Source organism: Homalodisca vitripennis, chromosome 1, assembly GCF_021130785.1.
Source record: "Homalodisca vitripennis isolate AUS2020 chromosome 1, UT_GWSS_2.1, whole genome shotgun sequence".
NCBI classification, from domain to species: Eukaryota; Metazoa; Arthropoda; class Insecta; order Hemiptera; family Cicadellidae; genus Homalodisca; species Homalodisca vitripennis.
In genome coordinates this window covers 11265132-11290781 of record NC_060207.1, presented here as the reverse complement: position 1 = coordinate 11290781, position 25650 = coordinate 11265132, and the positions used below count along the sequence as shown (strand labels likewise).

Below are 25650 nucleotides of genomic sequence, written 5' to 3'. Positions count from 1 at the left end.
CAACTGAAAAAGTTCATGTGTTTTGAATTTTTCCGGTAAAAACTAATGTAGAAAAAAATCAAGATAATATCTGTGTTTGCTGGAAACCTTTTTTTTCTTCTTATTTTTATACAAGGATGTTCCATTGGTTTGGTTCATAAGACTAACAGGAGGAACATAAAATCTTCCCACAAAAAGTTTTTTTTTTATTTGGGTATAATTATGGAAACAAATAGGAAAACAACAAATGTGTTATTAAATCTTTACAATCACATATATACATACAATTTCATATGTAAAGACTAACGACACACTAAGACGACATAAAACTAGTCATCGTAACAAACTTTGCAATTCCTTTATGGGGTTAAACTGAAACTCAAGAATAGTATATACAATACAAACACAAAATTATTTTAAAACTAAATATTTCAATATTCCTGTAATATTATTACTTCATATTATGTAAATAATTAACAAAGAAAATCATATAAAAATACTGTAAAATTAGTTAAAAATTGTTAAACTCTTAACAATTTTTACAGTTTAAAATCTGAGTAACTAACGTTTGATGTACATTAGTAGCTAGAGGTTCGGACATGCTGAACCAACTTAAGCTACAGTACATTTATTGTTCAACAATCACAATCTTTCTTCAGACGGACTTCCACCTGAGCTATTATGTACTGTATTTTTAAAATTCAGTAAGCAAAATATTATGTCTTAACTGTGACCAGTTTTAGAAGAGTTCTGGGCCAGAAGGGTTATTGTATGATTGACACCTTTTCAGTAACCTCCCATGAGAGTCGTTAGTACTCGAGTTAGGCTGGTTCCGTCATTCTTGTTCCCTCTCATTATGCATTAATTCACATTTGGACTAAAATCAACGTTGCTATAATAAGTATGTTCAGATTATTCTTATATACCCTTAAAGTAAGTCAGTAGAGTTTTATAATAATTTTCAATACTTGATTGTAAGAAGTAAATTTACTGAATTAAGAGAAAATATAAGAATCAAGCAATTTGTTATTTCATTTTTGACAATCTGAATCCCTCCAATTAAATTATGTTTTAAATAACTGAATAGAAGTTCATGGTGCTGTCTATTAGCTACTTCCTTCATTTGTCCTGCATCGTAGAGCAACTTCTGTCTAGACCTGTTCTTTCTTCAGGAGTCTGTAGATCAATTAATTATTACTAAATTTTACATTATTAATGTGTTTGGCTGTTACAATTGTAAAAAATCGACTTACTAATATTGTAACATAAACCAATAATTCATGTATATGATATAAAATGTCACAAAAGTCTCCACACAAAAAAAGTAAAATGATTTTAAAAAATAATAGTGAATAGTCACTTTTATTTATGGCGTAGCCTATAGAGGATGAATGTTGTAATTCTACACAGCTACACGTATGGAAACTTTTAAGACCCTGTATATTTTAAAGTATTACAAAAATAACTAAAAAATAAAATACATACTACATTCAAAATAGTAAATGAATTTATAGAAAAATCAATTTCATTCCTAACTACACGTTCTCTAACATTTCCATAAATGGCAAAACAAAAGCAACAGCTCAGCGGCTCAGTAGTCGTCTCCGCGACTGATCACTTCCTTGCAGGTCGGTCGCAGCACGATCGTGTGCTCGAACTGAGCTGTGTAGCACCCTTTGATATCACACAGTGGAGGGTAAGCTTCCACAATACCTGGACAAAACACAGGGAACGTTTGAGCACTATTTGTAGATCAAACACTTTTTACGTAAATATTGCATGGATTCCCTGCTTGATTAATTACCTTGAACACCTGAATGGAGCAACAAACTGGTCACAATAAGCATTATTATTAATGGTTTCCTCAGAGAATGTGAGAGAGTGGGAAGTTAAGAACAAGGTAGGTTATGTTGAAGATGGAGCTTGTATTGGCTACTATTGACTTAATTACATTTAAAACACACAAACCAATACTTAAAACTTTTATTTTCGTGACGAAAAGCCTCACAAAAATAAAAGTTTGAAGCATTGGTTTGTGTGTTTTAAACGTAATTATGGTAGGTCATACTCCTGTTCAAATGTAGCAATTACAAAGTAGCTGATGCCAACTATAGTATGACAGTATTTAACGTGAAACTGGGAACCATCCCTTTTTTTGTAGGCTCATCGTGACCCAATCTCTGTAACTGAGAGTTTCTGCCTTTGTGGACAAAAAACTCCAACCCTTATTGGAACAGCTGCCATTTTTCATCCAAGATACCAACCATGTGTAAATCTCCTCTCCAACCTCCCTCAACCCCTTCCAATAAATACCTTTCTGGTTACCGCCACTGTCACCTCTTTTTATTTGAACAATCCCCAGCTCTTTGTTTGTTAAAAACTTTTATCAAAGTGCCTTCATCATATAGCTTTTCTAATTCACCCTTAAAAAGAAGTCACTTCCACTAATAACTATCTTCAAATCGAAGCAAATTGTTGAGTATTTTTTCATAGTGGCTTTGTACGGATCTCTTTTTGGTTAAACCTCTGTAAGAAAATAAATTTTCCTCAGAAACTTTCCTCTTTCCCAATAAAGACTGCTTCATCAATGGGCGAATCTAAAATTTTCAAATCTAATTCAGAATATTAAAAAATTAACTCTCAAATTTCGAATCCTAATAACACTTTTAGACTACTATTTTTAAAATGAAATCACCACAAACCAGTTTTGACATTCTTAAACCTTTGACAATATAAAACGTAATCCAAGAATACCACCATATTTTAAAGGGATTTGAGAAAAGGTTTAAAAAATTAGCTTTATTTTAAGGACACTGTCATATCCCGTATGTTCTACTTTAATTTGATGGATTATAATATGGATTTCCAAAATCTTCAGAAAATATGAGCATATATTTGTATCACTTATAAAATGTATTTTAAACTTACAATGCTTCAAACCACCTCTAATCATGATAAAAATATAAACATAATATACTTTATAGATGATATACATATATTTATACAACTACAAAAAGTGAGAAGTAAACAAAAGTAAATGACTTTCTGTTTTGTCTCTCGTCACGCAGCTGACGTCCGCATGCACACACAGTGGATGCACGACATTGCACAAACATAAACACAAAAAGTTCAAATTGCAAGTAAAATATATATATATATATAGAAAATACTAACTGCACAAAAAATGTAAACCCCCAATGATGAGACTGATCTCCGCAGATTCAATAATTGAATTCTGTATATTGATTCTCCGATCTGAATCTTTGTTAAAGATTCAGTGGATTCAAGATTCATGTATCTGTTTACAAACTATCCCACGATTAATTCTTCTGCAATGAATCCATTTCCTCTTAAATTTGCCAATTAAATTGAACACACACTGTAAATGCTAATTGGATAACTGTAGTAGTTGTAATGGATTATTTTTAATGAAATTCTGGTACCTTAGCAAACCTGTTGAAGTAGAAATAATATTAGCCTACAATGATAATGTTTGATTTTTAAAAATGTACAGAGTGAGACTTGAGTCTGAATAATCCATAAAAGTTTAACGATACAAGGAAACGGGGTGTCTGTCCATGGAAGTTTAGAAACTATTTTGATATTGGCTATTCTAAAATCCACCATCTTGGATTTGTGTAATATTTTTCAAGTAGGAAGGGAGTCCTGTTGAACTGTCTCATTCTCAGGAATATACACGCAAAATCTATTTTAAGATATCTTTATTTTTGTAGACGATCTACAATTCTAACCAGCAGGCTAAGGCAAAAGTCTGGATGAACCACTATTAAAGTCAAATCGTGAAAGGAATCACAATCGCGTCTGGTGTGGGATCTATGTAAGGGGGGAACACAACTTTTAAAAACCATGGCAACAAAAACTACTATCAAGAAAGCCGCCATTTTGGATATGAGTAAAATTTAAAAAATAATATTAAGGTCATTTGGTACATCATTTTGATCAGTCACATGCAGTCTGTTTTGAGATATCTTTACTGTGTAATCAGTAGTTAATGAAAATAGATAAATGTATACATTTTACATATTTAAATAAGGTACAGAAAAAGTTGTTACCATTATTTTTCAAGTGAACTACCATTTTTGAAAAGTATATAATGAAATTTTAATAATTTCTGCCTTTAAAACTTTTTTATAGTTAATTAATTAAAAACAATTAAAAAAACTACACGACAGGGTATCCTGCTATCTTGACACAGGACGCTTAAGTGATGGATGACTTGTGTTGTTTCTCCCCACTCCTCGTTTGTGCCAGCACTCTCAGTTTCTTTCTTTTGTCTGTGGATTATCAGCATGAAATAATACAATTTAATACTATAACTTTTTACCTTTATCACAAAGATCCTTCAAGGCCATTTGGTACTTGGTAGCCCCAGTTCTATCCAGCCAGCGCTTGCAGAATGCTAGAGTCCCGAAGTTGGTGTTGACCGTATTGAGTAATTGCTTCGATGATTGTAATCTGAGAATTAAGATTAATAAAGATCAGATTTTTAGCATTGACAGTCAAACGTGCATTTCTAAGACTAAAAGAGATGGCAGAAACTGAGAGTAATTTATTTGTATTTAAGATCAGATCTGGCTAAAAAACAAGATCCAGTAAAGGTAACAAATAAAGGCAACTTTTACTACATAACACTATTGCTCATTGTTCCATTTCTCTCCTTTAGTTTGTTTCTGGCAAAGTTAAATTAATTCAGCAAACAATGGGAAAACATGAACTGTTGTGACTTAATTTAAAAAGCTAAACTTGACATTAAAAAATATTAAATTATTTAAATTTTATTTATTTACAATTAAATTTAAAATTTTGTTTAATACCGCTAGTGAATTACAACACATATTCCAATAATTAATTTAATTTTGCAAGGCCTTTCAAAATTAAAGATTCCATAGTCAACTTCACAAATTAACAAATATTTACATTTTTCTAAACAATAAGTACAAATATAACATTATATGTTTATTAACACATGTATTTATAGTCAGTTTATCAAGATACAGAGCCAATATTCGATATTACCTCAGAGGAATATAACCAGCATCAAAATTCTTCATGTAGTGAGACACATCCATGTCATCGTGTACTTGGCCACGACCAGTTGAACCAAATGTTTCTATGGCGTAAAACTCATTTTCTTCCATTACAGTGGCGTCTCCTCCTTTCACTATTGGGACAGTTTTGCCTGCGTGTATACCTGTTAACAAACATATTCAATGAAAAAGGTATATTGGCATAAAAATAAGCAATACAGTACAAATATTATTGCGATAAAATTTATATGAATTAGTGTGAATACTGTAACTTTATGAAATGCCAAAACTCCTGAAGAATATGGATCACCTCAATTTAGAGAAGTAAAGTTTTTAATTTTTGTGTATTACTAAGCTATCACTAATGTTGTAATCCCATATTACGTAACTTGATGTCTATTATGTTGTCAGTAACACAGTTCTCCAGTAGAACGCGCACACTATATTACGTCAGATTGTTTTACAAAGCAACAATGGCATCTTGCATTGTTTGTTTAATTTCATCCATTAACCCTTTGAGTGCCACGGGTACTTTCCGAAGGCATATGCATAAAGTGCCACGCTGTTTTTTCGCATATTTGTAAGCTTTTGGGAAAAAAGCTGCTGTAAAATAACTACCAAACAGATTTCCATCATTTTGTTGTTGTTTTTTTTCTTATTAAATGCAGAATATGATACATATCGTTACAAATAAAATTTGATTTATAAAAAGATAAAAATTTCTGTTAAAGAAAAAAAGTTTTTTACTTTTGTATAAAAAGTTAAGTTTCGACCTAATTTGTGTGTATACGGTATTTTTAAAGATTTTTTTTTTTCTTTATACCATGATAAAAGGCCACATGATTATAAAATAGAAATCATGTGTAATATCTTATTCTAGAATTTTAAAAACATGGCATTATATGTATTAACAAAATGCTGCCCGGTACCGACATTTTATAAACTGTACTTCATTTGTCAGAGTTTAGAAATTACTTAGTAATGATGTAGTTTTCCCAATAAATCTAATAAAACATTAATGCAACACAAAATAATTTATGATTAGTAAATTTAGAAACAAATACTTGCTAACATATTTACATAAAAGTTTACATTTATTAAATAATAACCCTAATAATATTTACACTGAAAATTCACGTTTTTTCACTTGAACACAACTCAAATCATACATTACTTTTGTAAAGAAATACAGTAAAATATTATATAAGTTACTATTTTATTTTCTATTTACTCAAATGCTTGGTTATCGGCACATAAACAACAAGAAAGGCCGTTACGCAACACGGTACTCGTCTGCTACGTCGCGTGATTGTAAAGACAGAATCATCATACAGTACTTATCACAGCCCACTATTTTTGGACGAGTTTTCCTTATCAGAGATCAAAATAAACTTCAATATACCTTCCTTCTTCCATAATGAATCGAAAAAATACTCAATGAGTCATACTTCTTATCTCCAAATCGGCTCCAAATAGACACACGAATGACCTGACATTTCCGAATAATGAAATGTTGTTCTTATAGTTTTTTATTTAATTGATTGTCGTAATAACTTGTACATTCCAAAATAGAGTTAAATAAAGTCAGTTGTTTTTAACAATGTAATTTATTTTGTCCCCGATAAGGAAAAACTCGTCCAAAAATAGTGGCTTCTTGATAAGGTACCCCAAACACAACATAAGTTTTCACAGATAAAATAGTTAAGAAACAACATAAAACTCGTATTTATTGATAGTTTGGAACCTATTGAATACAGCCGTCTGATTATTTGGCCAAAATAATCTTTGTACTATATAAAATATTATCGAAAATACGAAACGTAAAAATTGGCGACGCTGGCACTTTTATGCACTTTTCGTACCGTCAAAATTTAGCGACGCTGTGGCACTCAAAGGGTTAAAACAACTTAATATGTATAGCAATTAAAAAATAATGCCAGTTATAGATTTGTCTTTTATATTGTCACTGAGTAATATTTTTAATTTGTGTATAAAGATTCAAAGATAATTTTAATTGAATAAAAGTAATTTTTCCTTTCAAAATTAGATATAGCATATCTGATTTAACAAACCAATATGACAAAAAAACTCACTTTTTTGAGCACAAATACCGTGCAAAAAACTCAAAACCATTGAGTTAAAGCATTAAAGAAAAAGGAACAAACAACAAAAAGTAAAATAACACTAGAAAGTAACAAAAATTGGTGAGAAGAAAACAATAATATTGAAGCCAGTTCACACAATTGAAACTGAAAATTTTGTGTAGTTTCTTTTCTCTGATTAAGTCTTATCAGTATGAAATACTTAAGTGAGTTATATCAATAGCTAAAAAATACATTGTTATAATGAGATTATTTTACAAGCGAAACTGATAGTTTGCTAAAATACACGTGTTCACAAAAGGGTGTCACAAATTTCTGTAGGTGATAGTATTCATAGTTTAAAACAAAAAATATCAACAATTTTGCCAAACACGTCACAGTTAAAGTTATCAGTTGATTGTTGCTCCTGCTTGTGCAAGCGTATCTTTAAAGTGGTCGTGCACGCTTATGCATTGAAACGGATATTGTTGAAAAAAAGTACCGTTGGAATTATAAAAAAAATAGTTAGCATCTTTTAAAATTTGTATAACCTATGTGAAACAGTTGATGCCTATTAAAAGACAAGATGTTTGCTGTTTCCCGGCTTGTGCAAGCATACCTTTAATGTGGTTGTGCTCTCTTATGCACTGACGGATTGTTCGAATCAAAAATACCGTTGTAATTGTAATGAACTTTTTTTTAAATAGTTTGCCTATAGTAAATATTTATAACTATACTGGTTTGTTTTGTGATTTGACCAAAAATTTTCAACAGATGCCATTTTATTAGTATTAAAGAAAATAACGCAATATTGTTAAAAAAAATTTTCTCTATCTATTTTAACCTATGTGTCAAATTTGTTTCTATAGCTTAACTAGTTTTAGACATAACAATTTTTTGATGAAAAATACATAATGGCGGCTAGCAGCTAAACGAGACATTTCTCGGACCCAATGTTTGAAATGACATTTTTTGTTCTAAATGAGTACTATCAGCCACAGAAGTTGTGACACCCTTTTGTGAACACCCTGTATATGTAGAAGTAATAATAATATATAAAAATATTAGCAGTTCTAACAAACAGTTAAAAACACCAAATTCATAACTATTTCTGAAATATTATGTTAAACTTTTTAATATAATAACATTCTTAAACTTACTAACAGGTATTTTGTTATAAGTATTGATTTTTTTTTTCTAAATAATCAGATTTTTTACTTACGATAAGGGGCAATTGAGTGCCCATTCAAGTTTCTTATGGACTTCACTTGGTAAGTTTTACCATCAATCTCAACCTCATAAGATTCCATCACTTCTTGAATAGCAGCACCAATCTCACACAGCTGGACATCTATACCGGCTGCCTGTAAAACCCAAAAGTTACAGAATATGTTGATCTGAACAGGTTGATGGCACAAATAAGTTAGTACCAAATTCTTCTCATAAAAAACATTTTTCCATAGAACATGGAAATAGAACAGTCAGTTTAAGAACCACTGCACCAAGAGGTTGGATCTTAGCTGTCCCCACTTTATTTTAAGCCCAACCCACAACTACATTTATTATTGCAAACTCAATGTTACGACTTAAATACCAATGGTTCCAAAAATAGGTTCTACTAATTAAATATTTTATGTTATTATTAACGTTGATTATTTCATACTGCAATTTCATAGTAAAACACTAAAAAATTACTGTGTTATTGATTTTATTTTAACTACATTAGATAAATTAGATATTTTTTATCAGAGGAAAGAATTTTACTGAATAAGCTGATGCTGATTGTAGCAAAAAATAAAATTATGTTAATTTGTATTAGAGGTATTTAAATTGTGTTTTACTTTGTATTTTTCATACATAATGGCTGTGGAATCTCATTAAATTGTTCTGTCTTAATATAGATTATAAATCTGGAAATGTGGGATTCTAGACATACCTTGATCCCAGTATTGGTGGCATCCCTGACTGCTTCTATGAGTTTATCATACTTTGGATTAAATGCACAGGTCCAGGCACAATCTATGATGCGACCTAATAACATAAAAAACAGTTAAGTGTCAAAAAACATTAGTACAAATTTAAACAGGAACTAATGTGTAAAATCTGGTCTTCCCTTTAGTGTATCTCTGTTAAATAAACAAGACGCGTAGGGCAGAGTTTTTACCATTCAGAAAAGTATTAAATGATTCTAAAACTCACGGACGGTTGCAGATATATCCGTGTACTGTATTCATAATGATGAGAGTTATGCACTAAATGTGTGTTGGGTAATAGCGGAAGGGGCAGTGATAGCGGCTACCATGTCATTTTAAAGTGATGTCAAAATAGTAGAATCGGATGGGGAAGAGAATCAAAGTGACATTCAAGAAGTAGGCATACACATTCTGAAGTATTTGCAGCAGCAAAGACTATGATGTCACGGCTCGAGAAGCAAAGTGATGGTACAACCCAGCTTATTATTGAACAAAAAAGGGATTCAGCTGCAAATCAAACGACTACTGCAGTTCAAAAATCAATACATCATTTTGTTAAAGTTAAAACACTGTATAACATATTTGCTAGCAATATTTTTCTGATGCACTGGAATGTATTTTGTTGTAGCAATAAATATGAACTTCACGATATATGTTAATTATTATGTATGATGCTGTCTAAAGAATTATGTCACAGAAAAGTTATGTTAAGTCCACAGTAAAACATGATACAATTAGACTACAGTAATGTTTGTTTTCACATGCTTCCTCATATGGAATGAGGGGTTTCCTTATCTTCAAGAATCAAGAATTTTTTGTCTTTAAACACAAACAGTGTAATCGACATAGTCATAGGCTTATAATTTGTTCATATTTACTACAATTACAATTGTATATTGTTTTACAGACAATATAAACACAAATTAACAATAAAATGAGATTAAAATATAAAAATGGCCTAATTAAAATAAATTATAAACTTTGATCTACAGATAATACATTTAGAAAGACATCAATGTAATTTTAGATTAAAATACTAATACTAAAATAAAATTTACAATAACATAGACATACAATAGCTAATTAAATGAGATAATCACATAATTACAACACAGTTAAAAACTTAATGTACTAATATCACAGGCCAAAAATTTGTCAGCGAAGTACAAAATACTATCCTTCAACCATCTATCTATTACTTTTGTTAACTGTTTCAAGGGCACATCCCATGCATTCTTCGATAGTTTATTAAATAATTTAATCCTCATAAATATATGACAACTTCATGTTACAATATATGTTTTTAATGTTACTAATGCTAAGTTAAGAAGATGGTTTTTCCTAGTAAAATAATCATGAGTTTGTTTGATTTAAAGATTCCTTAACATCAATCAAGCAGCAATAAATATACAGGTTTGGAAGTCATTATTTTAAATTCTTTCAAAATTGATAAACACGACTCTCTACCAGAAACATTCTTGATTGTTCTTAATGAGCATAACCTATTATAATAGATCTAAATTACTTTACATTTTAACATCCATAAAACAGCATTGTTGTTTCTTTATCAATAAAAAGTTGTAGCAATGTATCAAAATGTAGCAAATAACGTAAATTCTGTCATAAATTTTACAGTATAGATTGTTTATTGAGGTATTTACCATTGATATGAGTGCCAAAGTCAAACTTGGTGACATCATCGTAGAGCAGTACAGTGTTATCCCCGTGATTGGGGGTGTAGTGGGCAGCACAATGGTTCCTGGAGCAGCCAGTAGGAAATGCTAGCCCAGCCTTCAATCCATTCTCTCCGATTAGTGCCCGTGCTGTTTTCTCAAGCTCTTCGCAAATCTCTATCATTGTCATTCCAGGTTTTATCCAGCTCTGCATATACTTTCTTGTCTAAACATTGCAGACATTTAAAGTCAGAATACTTTCAAACATTCATCCAAAAAACTTGTCTTAATACTTGTTTATTTAAAACACAGAAAGCATTAGTTCTCTCTGTATTTTTCATTAACCTCCACCAAGAAAGACAAAGGTGGTATGGTGAGAATCTCAAGCTAAGAGTTTTTTAAGTTGTAAGTGATGTATCTATATTATTTTTTATTATGTTAAATTGATATTATTTACGTCCACACTAAACCTCTTTAGTGGACATAATAGGAAAATGTAAAATACTATTTAAATTTTACGAAGGATTTTTAATGTTTTACATGTGTTAATAACATGTTCTACAATAAATTTCAGAATTACAAAGTTTAATCTTAAATATTCTTCATCTGTAAAATTAATTTTAAATGTTTATTAAGTGTATCTAATAAATATTACCCCTTTATAATTATTTTTTATGAAAATTTGTTTTATTATATAGATGAAATTTGTAGTTACAAAACAATTAAACAAAAAGGAAACAAGTATTTTGTAATTCGGCTTTGTATGATTGTTATAATAAAATCTTACATATTCATGACGTAGTTACAAAATAAATATTTTACAATTACAATTTAATGGATATTTATAACCAGTACTTCTAAAATATGTTCAACTTACTAATCTAATAAATTTTGATGTTGGATTTATTTTTTAAATCCCTGCCATAAAGTTTTGACTTTTATATACGTACATATACTTATATGTTTTCAACAAGTTAATACCTTTTTTTATATTAAGTAAATTATTACCTTTTGTTATTAAACTATTGCCAATAAAATAAAATTAAGATTAAGCCAGTATCTTAATATTATTTGATTTTAGTTATGACTTTTTAATTATAACTCTAAAAAATTTCCACTCGTTGCTGAGACTTTTGAAATAAGGTGATAAGGTAATAAGACTTTTGGTGCAAGGGTCACTAACCCTTGCACATTTCAACACAAAACACGAAAAATTGCTTAGTATTAAAATTGTTGAAATACCTTCCCTTCATACCAAAGTCAAAATGGTACAGTAAGTTGGAAACAAAAACATTCTTGGTTTGAGAGTTCATTGAGAATTATTGCATATGGAACTGGTTTGTAAATATTAAAAGGAAATTTATATTTACAAAATAATTCACAAATTATAACCTGTCTATGAGCCTCAGCTGCTTGCCTAGCTTCAGCGTATATGTCATTATGAAGACGATCCAAAGTGCGAGCCTCTTCAGAGGTGAAACGATCTTTCGCAGTTCTGTAGTCCATTTCTTGGCCAACTGGATAGTTTCCTATTACCAAACAATACTTTATGAACAAACACTACAGAAGCAACTACTAACTGAAATTCATTATGTGAGTCAACAAGTGAAAATAAGCTAAGTATTTTCTACACCATGATTGTTTTATTTTGCTTAGTTCTCTATTATGTATCTTCATCATTTTGTACGACTTTAAATCTCAGCAATTCACACCAGCGTTTCTCCACACAAACAGTTAAGTTATATACACGCTTAACCCACTTAGTATCTGAGTAAGCGGCCAAAATTGGTTTGTAATGTGTTGACCGTTTACACATCAAGACATAGTTGGCTTTGTTGTCATTTTCTTGCATTATTCTACTATCTAGTAAATTTCTTTAAAACTATTAACACTCTTGGTCAGGCATATCATTATGTCTACAGTGGAGTCCCGCTAATCCGAACACGTGTAATCCGAACGTCGGTTAATCTGAACAGGTCCAGGAGGAATTATTTATAACGATAATGAACAGTTATAGGAACTAATTATATAAAAAATGAAAATGGGTGCATCATTTCGTACATAAACAAAGAAAACTTTAATTAAATAGACATACAGTATTTTATTAAGACAAATTGTGTACGGTACAGTACATAAATAATGAAGTTAAATACAGTACCAAATTGAAACTTATAGGTTAAGTATGAGTTAAATTACTGTATTAAGAAATGAAATCAAATGAAAATTGGACGTACAGTACTGATATTATTATTGAGTACAATATTAATTGTTAAAAGACATAAATTCAGTTATTGTTTTCTGTCGCATTAAAGAGAGTCTATTGGATGACGTGTAGTTTCGTACAACTATTGAACGCATGGACCCGTACAATATCCAGTACGCTCACATTGCTTAACAATAGAACTCTCACACTAAATACGGTAAATGTGCTTAGTATTCGCAAACATGTTTATTTGTCAAGAAATACAATGCAACAGTCAGAAAACATGTTTTAATAAACAATGTTGATAATTCTATAACAAAATATAGGTTATTATTTTCTACCCTACCCATTCTCAAGTTTAAAACCGTATTTTCTGTAATTCTGGCTAATACGAACAATCACATAATCCGAATAGGGCTCGGTCCCAATTAGGTCGGATTAACGGGATTTTACTGTATTTCTACATACCCCTTTTTTACACAACTAACTTATTGCATTTTGATTTTTTATTAGTTGTTGTATCTCTATACCTGTATAATATCTTTAAAGAATGCTATTTTAAATATGTAAATACCATTTTAAAACATCCTCTGTCTGATTATTATTCATTTTTATGATGTATAAAATATCATTTGTGTTTAACATTTATTTGAACAAATTCAAATTGTATTGTCAAAATAAACTTTTGTTTATATTAAAGTACTGTTATTCACTTGCCCATGTTTTAAGTTTTAATACCATACGCTCCTACATAAAATTTAATTACAAACCAATTCCTGAAACATACTTAATCTAAAAATGTAAAATTGACAATTTGATCATGGATTCTGATGATTTTGGGTAAGCACAAGAACAAAGTCTCTGGAACACCCAAGATTGCAACTGTTGAACAAACGAAGCACCTTGGAATGATTCTTGACGACAAACTTTCATGGGACAGCCACATTGATTCTCTTTGCTTAAAACTCAACACCGCTTTGTATGTACTGAGAAGAACCACGGCAGTGAGTACAGAATTGACTACAAAGACAGTCTATCACTCGCTCTTTGAGTATAATGTTAGATATGGAGTGATTCTATGGGGCAGCTCGTCCTCAAAGAACCTTCAGCGGATCCTACTCATTCAAAAGCGAGCAGTAAGAATCATGGCTTCCCTCCAACATCAAGATAGTTGTAGAGAGGTATTTAAAACACTAAGAATATTGACAGTTGTGGCTATTTATATAATTGAAGTCATTGATCTTCATGGCCTGCAAACAAGACGTGCTCAAGACTTCAGCCTGGCAATACACAGGACATCTCTATTTTCCAAAAAACCATCATATGCAGGAGCGAAACTCTATAATCTACTCCCACCTAAGCTGAAAGAAGACAATCCTGAAATTCTAAAGCGAAGACTGAAGACCTGGTTGCTGAGAGAATCAATCTACAGCATGGAAGAATTTGTGACATGCTGTAGAACATCCCAAGGAGAGACATAACCTTATGTATTACTTATATTTAATTTTTTTGATTTGTTTTATCGATTGTTGACCCTTATTCTGTACTTGATATTCAGGAATAAAGCCTACTGATTGATTGATTGATGATTGATTCCATCAGATATAAAATTTACCAAAAGTGGAACAGCCCTCTTAAGGCAATCATTAAGAGTTAGAAATATTGACTTATATAACTGATTGTTGCATATCAGATTGATACGGTTGGAAGTCGAATTTTTCAATGTTATAGTATATTTTAGTGTTTCAAATTATTTATTTCTATTTATGTGTTCTGTATTTTATTTATAAAATTCTTAGTTCTGGATCTCTGTTGAAGAGAACATATACAATACTATCTAGCATGACATTAATCACCATTGAGTCGAGTTAATGATGAACCATTACTAGTTGCTGGTGCGTAAACTTTCAATTATTCATTTTGCAGACTATCCACAGTAGAAATGTTTATATAAAAAAATACAAAAAAAGATTTTACATCCTCTAAAATATTAAAACAATTAATATGTTTTTTTTTTAATGCTGATACTAAAGTCTAGTATTGTATACACTTACACTCTTTTTCTAAAGATAACCTAGACTTGGCTGGCAGTGCGATGAGGTTATTTATAGAGCACATTGTTAGGGTATTGTTAGTCATCCAGGATTATAGCTGTATTGAGACAAGTTGAGGTGAAGGAAGAGGATGATCAGGAGCAAAGCCATTAGCTCTCTGTCATGCACACTGATGGCATTGATGGACTTATTCACTATCTCGAGAAACAAGACAATGAATCGTTTTGCAACATGTTGGTGAAGAAACTTAAATCACAGATAAAGATGTGCTTTAACATGGAAAGCAAAAGCAGTTGACAGATTTTCATGTTAGGAAAGATGACTGCCACTTTTATTTTATAGGCTGATAGCTGAACCAAGCCTTCCTCTGGTTCTTAGTTACAGATTTATCGTATCTTTAGCTAGCTCTCTTGCCTTCCAGATTCTGTAGGGTGAAGTTCCGATTCCAAAAGAGTGGACAGAGGATTTATTATCAAAGCTGATTGGCCCACTCCCTCAACGTCTAGCCACAGTGTAGTGGTTTTCTAACCGTACCCTAGTCTCCATAAAAGATCCACATACCTCTAAAATTAATTAACCCTTTTACTGCCGACGTCCGACATATCGGACGTCGGCATTTTTGCCGAAAACGCCAACGTCCGATATGTCGGACGTCTGTTTTTTTTATTGTTACTGGCTACTGTTATGTTCAAATGCCGAAAATATTCGGTATTTTGGTTGTTTAGGAGGAAAGGATAATGAAAGAAGCCATTTGAAGAACTTTGGATTTCTATTTTCGTCGTCTTTGACTAGAATTGACGAACTACCTAGACAGCTGTCAAAACCAGATGATCGGGTTAGATTACTGAAAATCTTCGTTCATTGTTGTTGTTTACAATGTTATCGAAAGTTTTTTGAAGTGTTACTTTTGTTGATCAAGGATAAAATGAGTAAAAGAGTTACATCTAACTCTCCTGTGAGTGAGGGAACAATAATTAACAGTCTAATCGATGGTGGTGTACAAGTGCAAGACGAACTGAGTGACAATTTCCTTCAGAATTTGTCAGATTCAGATGCCGAGAACGATTCTGATATTAGTGTTAGGGCTATTGATGACAATCAAAGTGATGTGGATGACACTGATGACGATCCTGACTTTATCTTACCATCAGATAATGAGGAGTTATTAGATAGTGAGGGGGATGTGGCACAGATAAGTTTACCTTCAACTTCCACTGGTAGGCCTACCAGTTTTGGGAAAATCCTCATAGTGCAGCTATGTTTCAAGGTAGCACCTTCAAATTTGGTATATGTTCTAAGCAATTGCTCTAGTTTATAATGATATCATGCTCAAAATTTTAGTATAATTTTAAAAATAAATTATCAGATGCCAAAACACAATTTTTATTTTTTTATTTATTTTTTTATTTACATAATTTTTAAAATTAAATAATGAGTTTGTTTCAAATTAAAATTTCTTTTTATTACTTGAAAAACAGCATTTAAATACGAGTAAATAAAGTAAAAATTAATGCAAATCTAATGAAAAATAAAAAAGATACAGCATTTTTTGTAAATGAATGCACAACAGCGATTTTCCCCCTTGGCAATTTTGACTGGTACGATAAAAAAAATGGCCGGCAGTAAAAGGGTTAACTAAACTCCCAGTTCTCTTCCAAATTTACTGATTAATCTTTTCATTTTGCACATAAAACTTGAATAACATACAAAAAATTAAATCAAATTTTTATAATACATAGGAAAAGATAATTAATGTTAAAATTGTTTACCATCAGGGAATAATTGAGAAATTGGTACAGATGGAGGATTAGTCTGTTTCAATCCACTCCCTTTTCCTTTACGTTTCCTACGTTTTTTCTTCACATCAGTAACTGCTCCATCCTCTCCAGGATCTGCTTCTTCATCATTACCATTTAATTCTACATCTTTGACCCCATTGGAGAGTTCTTCAATTTTTTCACCTCCTCCCCCAGGCACATCAGCCGATGCCTCACCAGCTCCTATAAAAACACATTTAATGTTTTTTCAGTATAAGTAGGATTTATGAGTAGAAATAAATAAAAAACTATCAAACCATAATATGTAAGAATTAATTAAAAGTACCAAGTTCCCTTAAATAAATGTAATAAATAAATAGTGTGAACTGTTATCAGTTACTATTGTAAGACAAGCTGGTTGTTAATGTTCATTAGTCTTCTCTCATATTTTTGTTCAGTGGAGACTGAAAAAGGCTCTAGCACTCAAAGGGTTCATTAAATCAGGTTTAACAATGACCCAACCCCATCTTGAAGCCAAAAGTTACAGGATGAATGATGGCATGATACAACAGTAACTTTTGAGGTGTTGGGAGATCCATCCTGAACAAGGTGACCAGATGCTAATTTCTATAAGGAGCACATTTGTGGAGTAAAAAAAGAGGACATTGAATAAATGATTAATAATTTATGATTTAAGCATCATTTATATTTGTAAATTAAGCCTTGTAATTTAAGCCTTTAGTTGCTAGTTTAGCATTGCATGCACAATTGTATAAAAGGTAGTGTTTTTATTCAAAATTTAAAATGGCTACCAAATAGAAATTATAGCTTACAGAGTTTTTTTTAAATGAATTTTTGTGAATATCTACCCTTAAGGGAATCTATGATGAAGGAATCAAGAAAATAAAAACGTTGAGAAATACTGACAGGGTGGTTTAAAATGAGTTGACCTATTATAAATTAGTACAGTATCTGAGCATAATATAAAGCAAATTAAAAGAAAATACAATAAAATTGGATTTTGTTTCACATATAAATAAAAAAATGAAAGGAATTCATACTATTAAAGTGTATATTGATGGATAAAAGTATTATTTGAGACAATAATTTTGTATGTGGCATAAAATTAATTTAATTACTGCCAGAATTGTCCCTTAAAATTAGAATTTATTCCAATAAAAAATATTAGAACAGATATGAAAAATGTTTGTGAAAAATGCTGGTATTGATTCATTACATTACTAGTAAGCTGTACTAATGGACATATAATAAATTACCACTATAACATGATAATAGCCTACACAACAAAACAAAAATTCAAGGGATAGCGCCTGCGCAGCTGAGCATATAGACGCAACAGTGAGTCAATGATATTAAGTATCATATGCCACGGCATTACGCATGTGTAAAGCCCATAATTAAGTTGCCCTGATCCTGAATCACCTAGAAACATCATATTAAGGTATGTGATTATGACAATGTGCCATAAACAGAAGTTCGATCTTGGTTTGACATCATTCACATAAAGTAAGGTTGGAACATGACATGTTGGCTCAATAATGAAGGTGAAAAACAGAACTCTGGAATCCTGATGAACTCTGGACACAGCTTAAAAGGGAAGTACCTTAAAGCAGCATGATAAACTTTAAGGAGACAATTACTCAAGTAGCTCTTTTAAACCACAGCAGAAAGTGAAAACAATATAATCACGATTTAAAAAGGGAATCCAGCATGATGTCAATGATAAAACAATCACTCAAATAAGTTAGCTTTAAATAAGTAATATTCTGAGATCCAGTAACATTTCAGGATTTAATTGTAAGTAGAATCCACAAAGAAAATAAGGTACTTTGGGATTATACCGACCACACCCAGACATGAAGCGTTATTTCACATTTCGTTTCTACTGATTACTAGATTAGCGTAGAACAATATTTCGTCAATATAAAACAGGAATTGTCTTATCGCAAACCCCTCCCCATCCTCAGACAGAGGTCAAAGTCGAGCGTCTAGTAGATAACGTGATTGCAGTCTCGCCGCCCGTTCAGCTGGTGCATCGCTTTGTTGTACTTCCGTGTTTTACCTCTACATTTCTCCAAACACAAAAATTCAACAAAAACAATCATTTACCAAACTAAACTCTTTATTAAAAAAACACTAAAAAACTTGTTTTTATTCTTGATCACATTCCGCCACCCAAAATGCGAGTGCCTCCGGCCATCAGCGCGGGCATTGACAGCACCTTTGGTGCTGCCCCGCGCTGATGTCGACGAAAGAAAAACATCCCTCGAGATAGTACCTATCAGTAAAATATCAAATTCTAGAGGGGCTAATCAGAAATATAAATTGAATTGTAATGGAAAGGCAATTATGTACCGTGCAAATCACGTGATGCCGCGCGGCCTGCCGTAATCAGGATTCTCGAGAAAGATAAGATAACAGCGATCACAATACCTGGAAATGCTTGTAAGTTTGTAATTTTGTAATTGAAGAGTTGTTTTTTCGTTCTATCATGTTTGTTTCTATAAATTTCTATTTTTGTGTTCTTCATACTAGTGTGGTCGGTATAATCCCAAAGTACCGAAAATAATACTTGTTAGATCCCTTAATGTCCCAATCATTGATTATGTGCAAGAACTTGACTGCATTATAATAAACGGTCAGGTCACACTGTCTTTACAATGTATAATTCAAGCTGGTATGTAAAGTATTCAATGTATTCACACTGGTGTGTTAGTCATCATAAATTACCTAAACTAGCGAAACCAAAATGCTGAACAGATTAATGTTATAACGTTATATAATCAACTATTATAAGCATTTCAAATTATAGTATAGTTCATTTGTTTTATATCTAGAACAAAGTAATAATTTTATGACACTAATAGCGTATGTTCATCACCATTTTAGTTGTGGCCATCACTCTAATATCATACAGACGGTTTTGCTTTGTTTTAATTTTGGACAATATTAGTATACTCAATACATTAAAAAGAGCTGGCAATAATTAACTTTAAAGTTTTCGTATTTGATAATTTAGGTATACCAAATTGGTAACTAATTTCCCTGATTCGATTGTGACGGTGGCCACTTGCTACACTGCAGCTAAAATTTTAATAAATACACATTACATAGTTTATAATTAACACAGTGAGCTCAGCTCAGTGGATACAGTATAATAAGCAGCCACCAACATAATCGGATTATGATTATCGATATTATCAAATACAAAATTTAACCTATAGATATTTATCATTAATCATTGCCAGCTTTCTTTATTTAGACTAGTGACGTCATTAGCAGCTGTTGTTATTTCTTTATATAATGCCTTAACCTTGCTCTGTCCTTTAAATCCAAATTGTCCAGTTTGTATTGACAAGATGAAAATCACAAGAAAAGTGAAAACAAACATGACAGTATTTAAAAACGATCTTGAGAAAACTTTTTTGAACATTCTAAATTTAGTATTGTAGGTATTGTGAATATAATGAAAAATGTATGTTGAAATCAAACAAACTATGACTTTTTAATTAATGAATGTACTTATGATGGCATCAATAGGCCTACCTGCAGAAATACTATTTCAGACTGGCTAAAGTAATCGTAAGTACTATGCTGCTCAAACGTCGTTTGACCTAGTTTAGTCATTTTATGTTATTTGGAACAAATACATTTATTTTACTAGATGAAAAAGTATAGCTTTACCATATTTCGACTTAAAAGCATATACAACTTAATTAAGTTTGACATTATCGCTCAACTTAATTCAAAATAAAATCGTGTTTGGAAATACATTTAAAATTAAAATGATGTATTTTGTTATTGACTAAAGGCGGCAAGAACAGTGGTGTATGTATCTTCTTTGTTTCACAAGCAATCACTTTTATCCTTAAAAATACATAAGGTTAGTCTTAAATGTTATTGTTATTATGTATTACATCTAAATTTGTAAATTATATTAATATTTATACGTTAATTTCTAAGATTGAAAACTAGAAAAACTATATATGGTTTTGTTGTTTGAAATATCCATTACGTTATTTGGCCCGACATTTTGCTTTCAGTTGTTTGGTCATGAATATCGATGAATCGAATCATTCGATAATCATCATCCGATTGTGTTGTTGGCTGCTCATTATACTGCAGCCCTCACTTTTTATCAAACAACGTAGGCTAATCCTGCTACTCAACAGTTCTAGTCGTACCCCTGTGAGCATCCATTACTTGTAAGTTTTTCTGTTAGGCTACCTTACATGACTCAAGCAAGGAATGGCTATTTAGGGTGGACAGTTGATTATGGATGATGGAAGCATTTCCTGAGAGCACTCACTTGTTTCCCTAAGCAAGACATCATCCAATTTGGGACCATAAGTCCAACAGTCTATAGGTCAATTGTAACATTATCAGGGAAAACTTGTGGGTTAACATGACAATATGTTTACTTATTGTACTTATTTTTTTATCTGTTTAAAATTTTATATTTTTGTAGCCCAGTAAAAAGGAACTACATCTAAAAAAAATAAATGGAGTTTTTTGAGACCTCAAAAGGGACCTACAGACCCTTATTTTAAATTGTTCTTATGTAACATTATTTATTAGAATGAGTGGCAAGATAATCTTAATAATATATATTTACTGACCGGCCTTCTTCTTTTTCTTCTTGCGTTTCTTTTTCTTTGAAGCTTCCGAAGCACCATCTTCTCCATCAATATCAATTTCTTCATTTAATACATCATCCACCAGTTTCTCCGATGATTTTCCTACTTCGTCAACAACAGCTGCCATTATCTTGTCTTTTTATAGGTAAAATGAAATTTGTTTAAATAATTACAGAAATTTACAGATACGTGTAACACAACATTCAATGAGTTACAACATGGAATTCCACTACCTAATCCTAACACAAGCACAAGGAAACGAAATCAAGCGAGACTTTTATTTCGTCTCGGCCGACAGTCGACAGCAAGACCTCGGAAAAAATGCAACAAACCTTGTTTTTTTCACTCAAACTTTTCATGATGTATTAGGACGTTATGATATACTATAACTAATTACTATTCAAAACAAAAATGTATTATCCCAGTCACATATTTTTCCACACAATTTCAGAAATATTTTAATTATTTTCCTGGTATATTTTTTGTGAAAGGTTATATAGTACAATGAAAAACCCGGGTTTTCAACATCGAAATGTTCAAGAAATATGTGCGTTGTATTACTAACAACGGGCAAATAAATAAAAGAATACAAGTTTAACTCTGCAGTTTGTGCTAATAGCCTTATAAAAATTAAAATGTAAAAAGACAAAGAATTCATCAAATAAAAAAATGTTCCTTATTTTAACAAAAAGCTAAATCTTTATATTTACTTTACGAAAAAGACACTTTTTGGTATAATGCTGTTTATTTGGAGTTCTCACAAAAAAGTTGTAATTTCGAAAAAAATGAGAACAATCGGCTAGTAAAAGAAATATACTGCGGCTGTTTTGGTAATAATATCATACAACCTTCACCTATAAATCTTTTTAATGCCATTCTTATTTATTAACTCAATAAAGCCTTTGAGTTGTTAATTTCTTAAAATTTTTTTGGTAGTGTAACGTGTCTAACATTTACCACCATGATCACTAATAAGAAAAGTGAGTATTATTTTCCTTCTTACACTGTGGTAAAATTTTGTATCTGCGTTTTCAGGAGCTATAGCTTTGTTTATAACACAAATGCATTTCTTTCACTTCTTTGAGCTGGTAGTTCCATTTTCGATAATTCCTTTCACGACTTATCTTATCCCTTCTAATCTTATTGTGTCAATCAAGTGATAAAGCTAAATGAAACAGAGATAAATTCAAGATCATGCATAACAATTGAAGAATAGTTCATGTGACTCTGTTGAAAACACCGAATCTATCACTTGTGAAGGCAGTACTTAGATTTGAACGCACTTATGATGTTGAAGACACACTGATATCACAGTTCATTTTTAATTAATTAAGTAGTATAACTTGTGATGGATTGTGGGGCATAATTTCTTGCCCTAAGAGATCTTTCTTTCCTGCAGTTTGACTGTTGTAAATCATTCTCAACTCAATACCAGGAATTCATTCGCCGAGGAAAGGAGAAAAAACTTGGATAGTAGCGAGGATAATGTTTTTAAAGTCAAATAGACATTCACAACACAATGGTATGCCTAATATGGTGAAAGATAGCAATAATACGACTAAACGTTTTTTCTGTTAAAAATATAACACAATTGGTTTATTGCTTTTTGATGAATATTAAAATCTTTTCAAAAGTTCAAGTCTCTTATATGATCTAAAAAATAAACGGCAACATTCCCAACAGTACTGTATCTATTCAATTTGGAGGTAAATACAAATAATTGGTGGACACTGTTAGAACGAATACATAATATAAATCCCTAACACATTTTATATAAAGTTTCCATTATTAGGATGCTAATATGTTAGTTTTCAATGCATTTTTTCTAATAAGAAATTGACTATAACGTTTAATCGGGTCAGAGGGATAGTTTATAAAAATATATAACCCTAAGACACCGGATAGAACAGTCGAGAGGGGTAAAATCCAGGGTTCGAAAGGGAGAGGTAGTTTCCAAGTTCAGCTCAGAACCGAATTTAATGTGAAACCAAAAGCCGAAGCAAATACAGCACCGATGATCAACGGATCAACATGCTTTCATCATCGCAGACTCGGAAACGAAAGGGAATAAAGGGAAGGCGTCAGCATTTGCTTTAGGATGACTGTTCCACTACCTAAACGTCTCCTAATACGACAGTTGTTAGTTCAACTGAAGCTCGAAAACGAGGAACGCTGGAGCCGACTTACGACAAGCGGACCCAGCGGCCAAAAAAAAGAAATGATAACTAAATAAATCTAAATGCGAACACTAGTTCACTCAAATTCGCGCCTAGCTCGACTCGAGCTCGAAGCTAAGGAAACGCTGGTGCCAAACGTACGTCAAGCGACCCAGCGGCCTCGAAAAGAAACGATAAACTAAATAAAAACTAAATGTAAAACACTAGCTCGCTCGAAATCGCGCCTAGCTCGCCTAGAGCTCGAAACTAAGGAACGCTGGTGCCAACGTACGTTCAAGCGACCAGCGGCCTCGACCAGAAACGATAAACTAAATAAAAGCTAAATGTAAAACACTAGCTCGCTCGAAATCGCGCCTAGCTCGCCTAGAGCTCGAAAACTAAGGAACGCTGGTGCCAACGTACGTCAAGCGACCAGCGGCCTCGAAAAGGTTACGATAAACTAAATAAAAGCTCAACTAAATCAAAGCTTAACTAAATTACGTCCTGCCCGATGCTAAGGAACGCCGGTGCCAACGTACGTCAAGCGAACCCAGCGGCCTCGAAAAGATACGATAAACTAAATAAAAACTAAATGTAAACACGAGCTCGCTCGGAATCGCGCCTAGCTCACCTAGAGCTCGAAGCTAAGGAACGCCGGTGCCAACGTACGTCAAGCGACCCAGCGGCCTCGAAAAGAAACGATTACACTAAGTAAAACTAAATTAAATTACGCCTAGCCGAAGCTCAGGAAACGCTGGTGGCCAACGTACGTCAAGCGACCCAGCGGCCTCGAAAAGAATCGATTAAACTAAATAAAATTAAACTAAATTTAACCTAGCCCGAAGCTCAGGAACGCTGGTGCCAACGTACGTCAAGCAACCCAGTGGCCTCGAAAAGAAACGATAAACTAAGTAAAAACTAAATTAAATTACGCCTAGCCCGAAGTTCAGGGAACACTGGTGCCAACGTTCGTCAAGCAACCCAGCGGGCCTCGAAAAGAAACGATAAACTAAGTAAAATTAAATTAAATTACGCCTAGCCCGAAGCTCAGGAACGCTGGTGCCAACGTACGTCAAGCGACCAGCGGCCTCGAAAAGAAACGATAAACTAAGTAAAACTAAATTAAATTACGCCTAGCCCGAAGCTCAGGAACGCTGGTGCCAACGTACGTCAAGCGACCCAGCGGCCTCGAAAAAGAAACGATAAACTAAATTAAATTAAAATATAAAACACTAAACTACGTTCAATCCTAGTCCAAAAATTCAGGAACGCTGGTGCCAACGTACGTACGTCAAGCGACCCAGCGGCCTTGAAAAGAAACGATAAATTAAGTAAAACTTAATTCAAACTCTTCTTTTACTAGTAATAGAATCTAATCCTATTCGTACTGTTCTATTTTCTTGCTAACTTTATATCTATAATTATATTCTGTTAGCAGCTTAAGTACGTAATGTCATGTACTTATCCTATCGTTAGTGACTAGGCAAGTTCAGGTAAAAGCGTGTTTTGACAGGTAAATAAGTACCTACTTACTTGCACCTTATCGTGGCGTGTGTGGGGGGCGGCGACTCCGACTCGACGACTCCGACTGCTAGACACCGACCGAAAGACAGCGACCGAGAGACAGCGACCGAGAGCCAGCGACCGAGTGAGAGCGAGGAAGCCAGGCACAGCGTACTTACGTACTGTAGTACTGGAGTCGTCCGCTGTAAGGCGCTTCAGCCCTTGAAGCGAACTCCGGCGGATGTATCCTGAAACTCCGCTTTACCCGGTCGAGCCGGACCCCGCCAGCTGACGTTCTCCTACGTTCATGTTGGGCTACTGGAGAATGATTGTAGGGGGAAGAAATAAAAATCATAACATGTCATTAACTAAATACATATTCTCCTCTCAAAAAAATAAAAATGCCTTATTTAAACCCCCTGTAAAAATGGACATGTTACATCCCCCACCCACTTCGGGGGAAACAAAATGAGAAAAAAGTTAAACTTTCGATTTCTATCAGTTGGATCCTGTATACGTTTTCACGTCTTTTACGTGGGCCGTTTGAGTTTTGTTTTGTTGAACG

The 25650-nt window shown here is 32.5% G+C and overlaps 1 protein-coding gene across 1 annotated transcript; it reads right to left on the bottom strand.

Moving 5' to 3' along the window:
- Positions 1-162: 162 nt before the first annotated feature.
- LOC124357084 (methionine aminopeptidase 2) lies at positions 163-21705 on the bottom strand. Its single transcript, XM_046808510.1, has 9 exons — positions 21409-21705; positions 16781-17011; positions 12147-12283; positions 10743-10980; positions 9045-9139; positions 8331-8472; positions 5017-5191; positions 4325-4455; positions 163-1692 (listed from the first exon to the last, which is right to left on the bottom strand). Exons 1-9 carry the CDS (start codon positions 21551-21553, stop codon positions 1571-1573), a joined length of 1416 nt encoding a protein of 471 aa, XP_046664466.1. The 5' UTR covers positions 21554-21705; the 3' UTR covers positions 163-1570.
- Positions 21706-25650: the final 3945 nt, after the last annotated feature.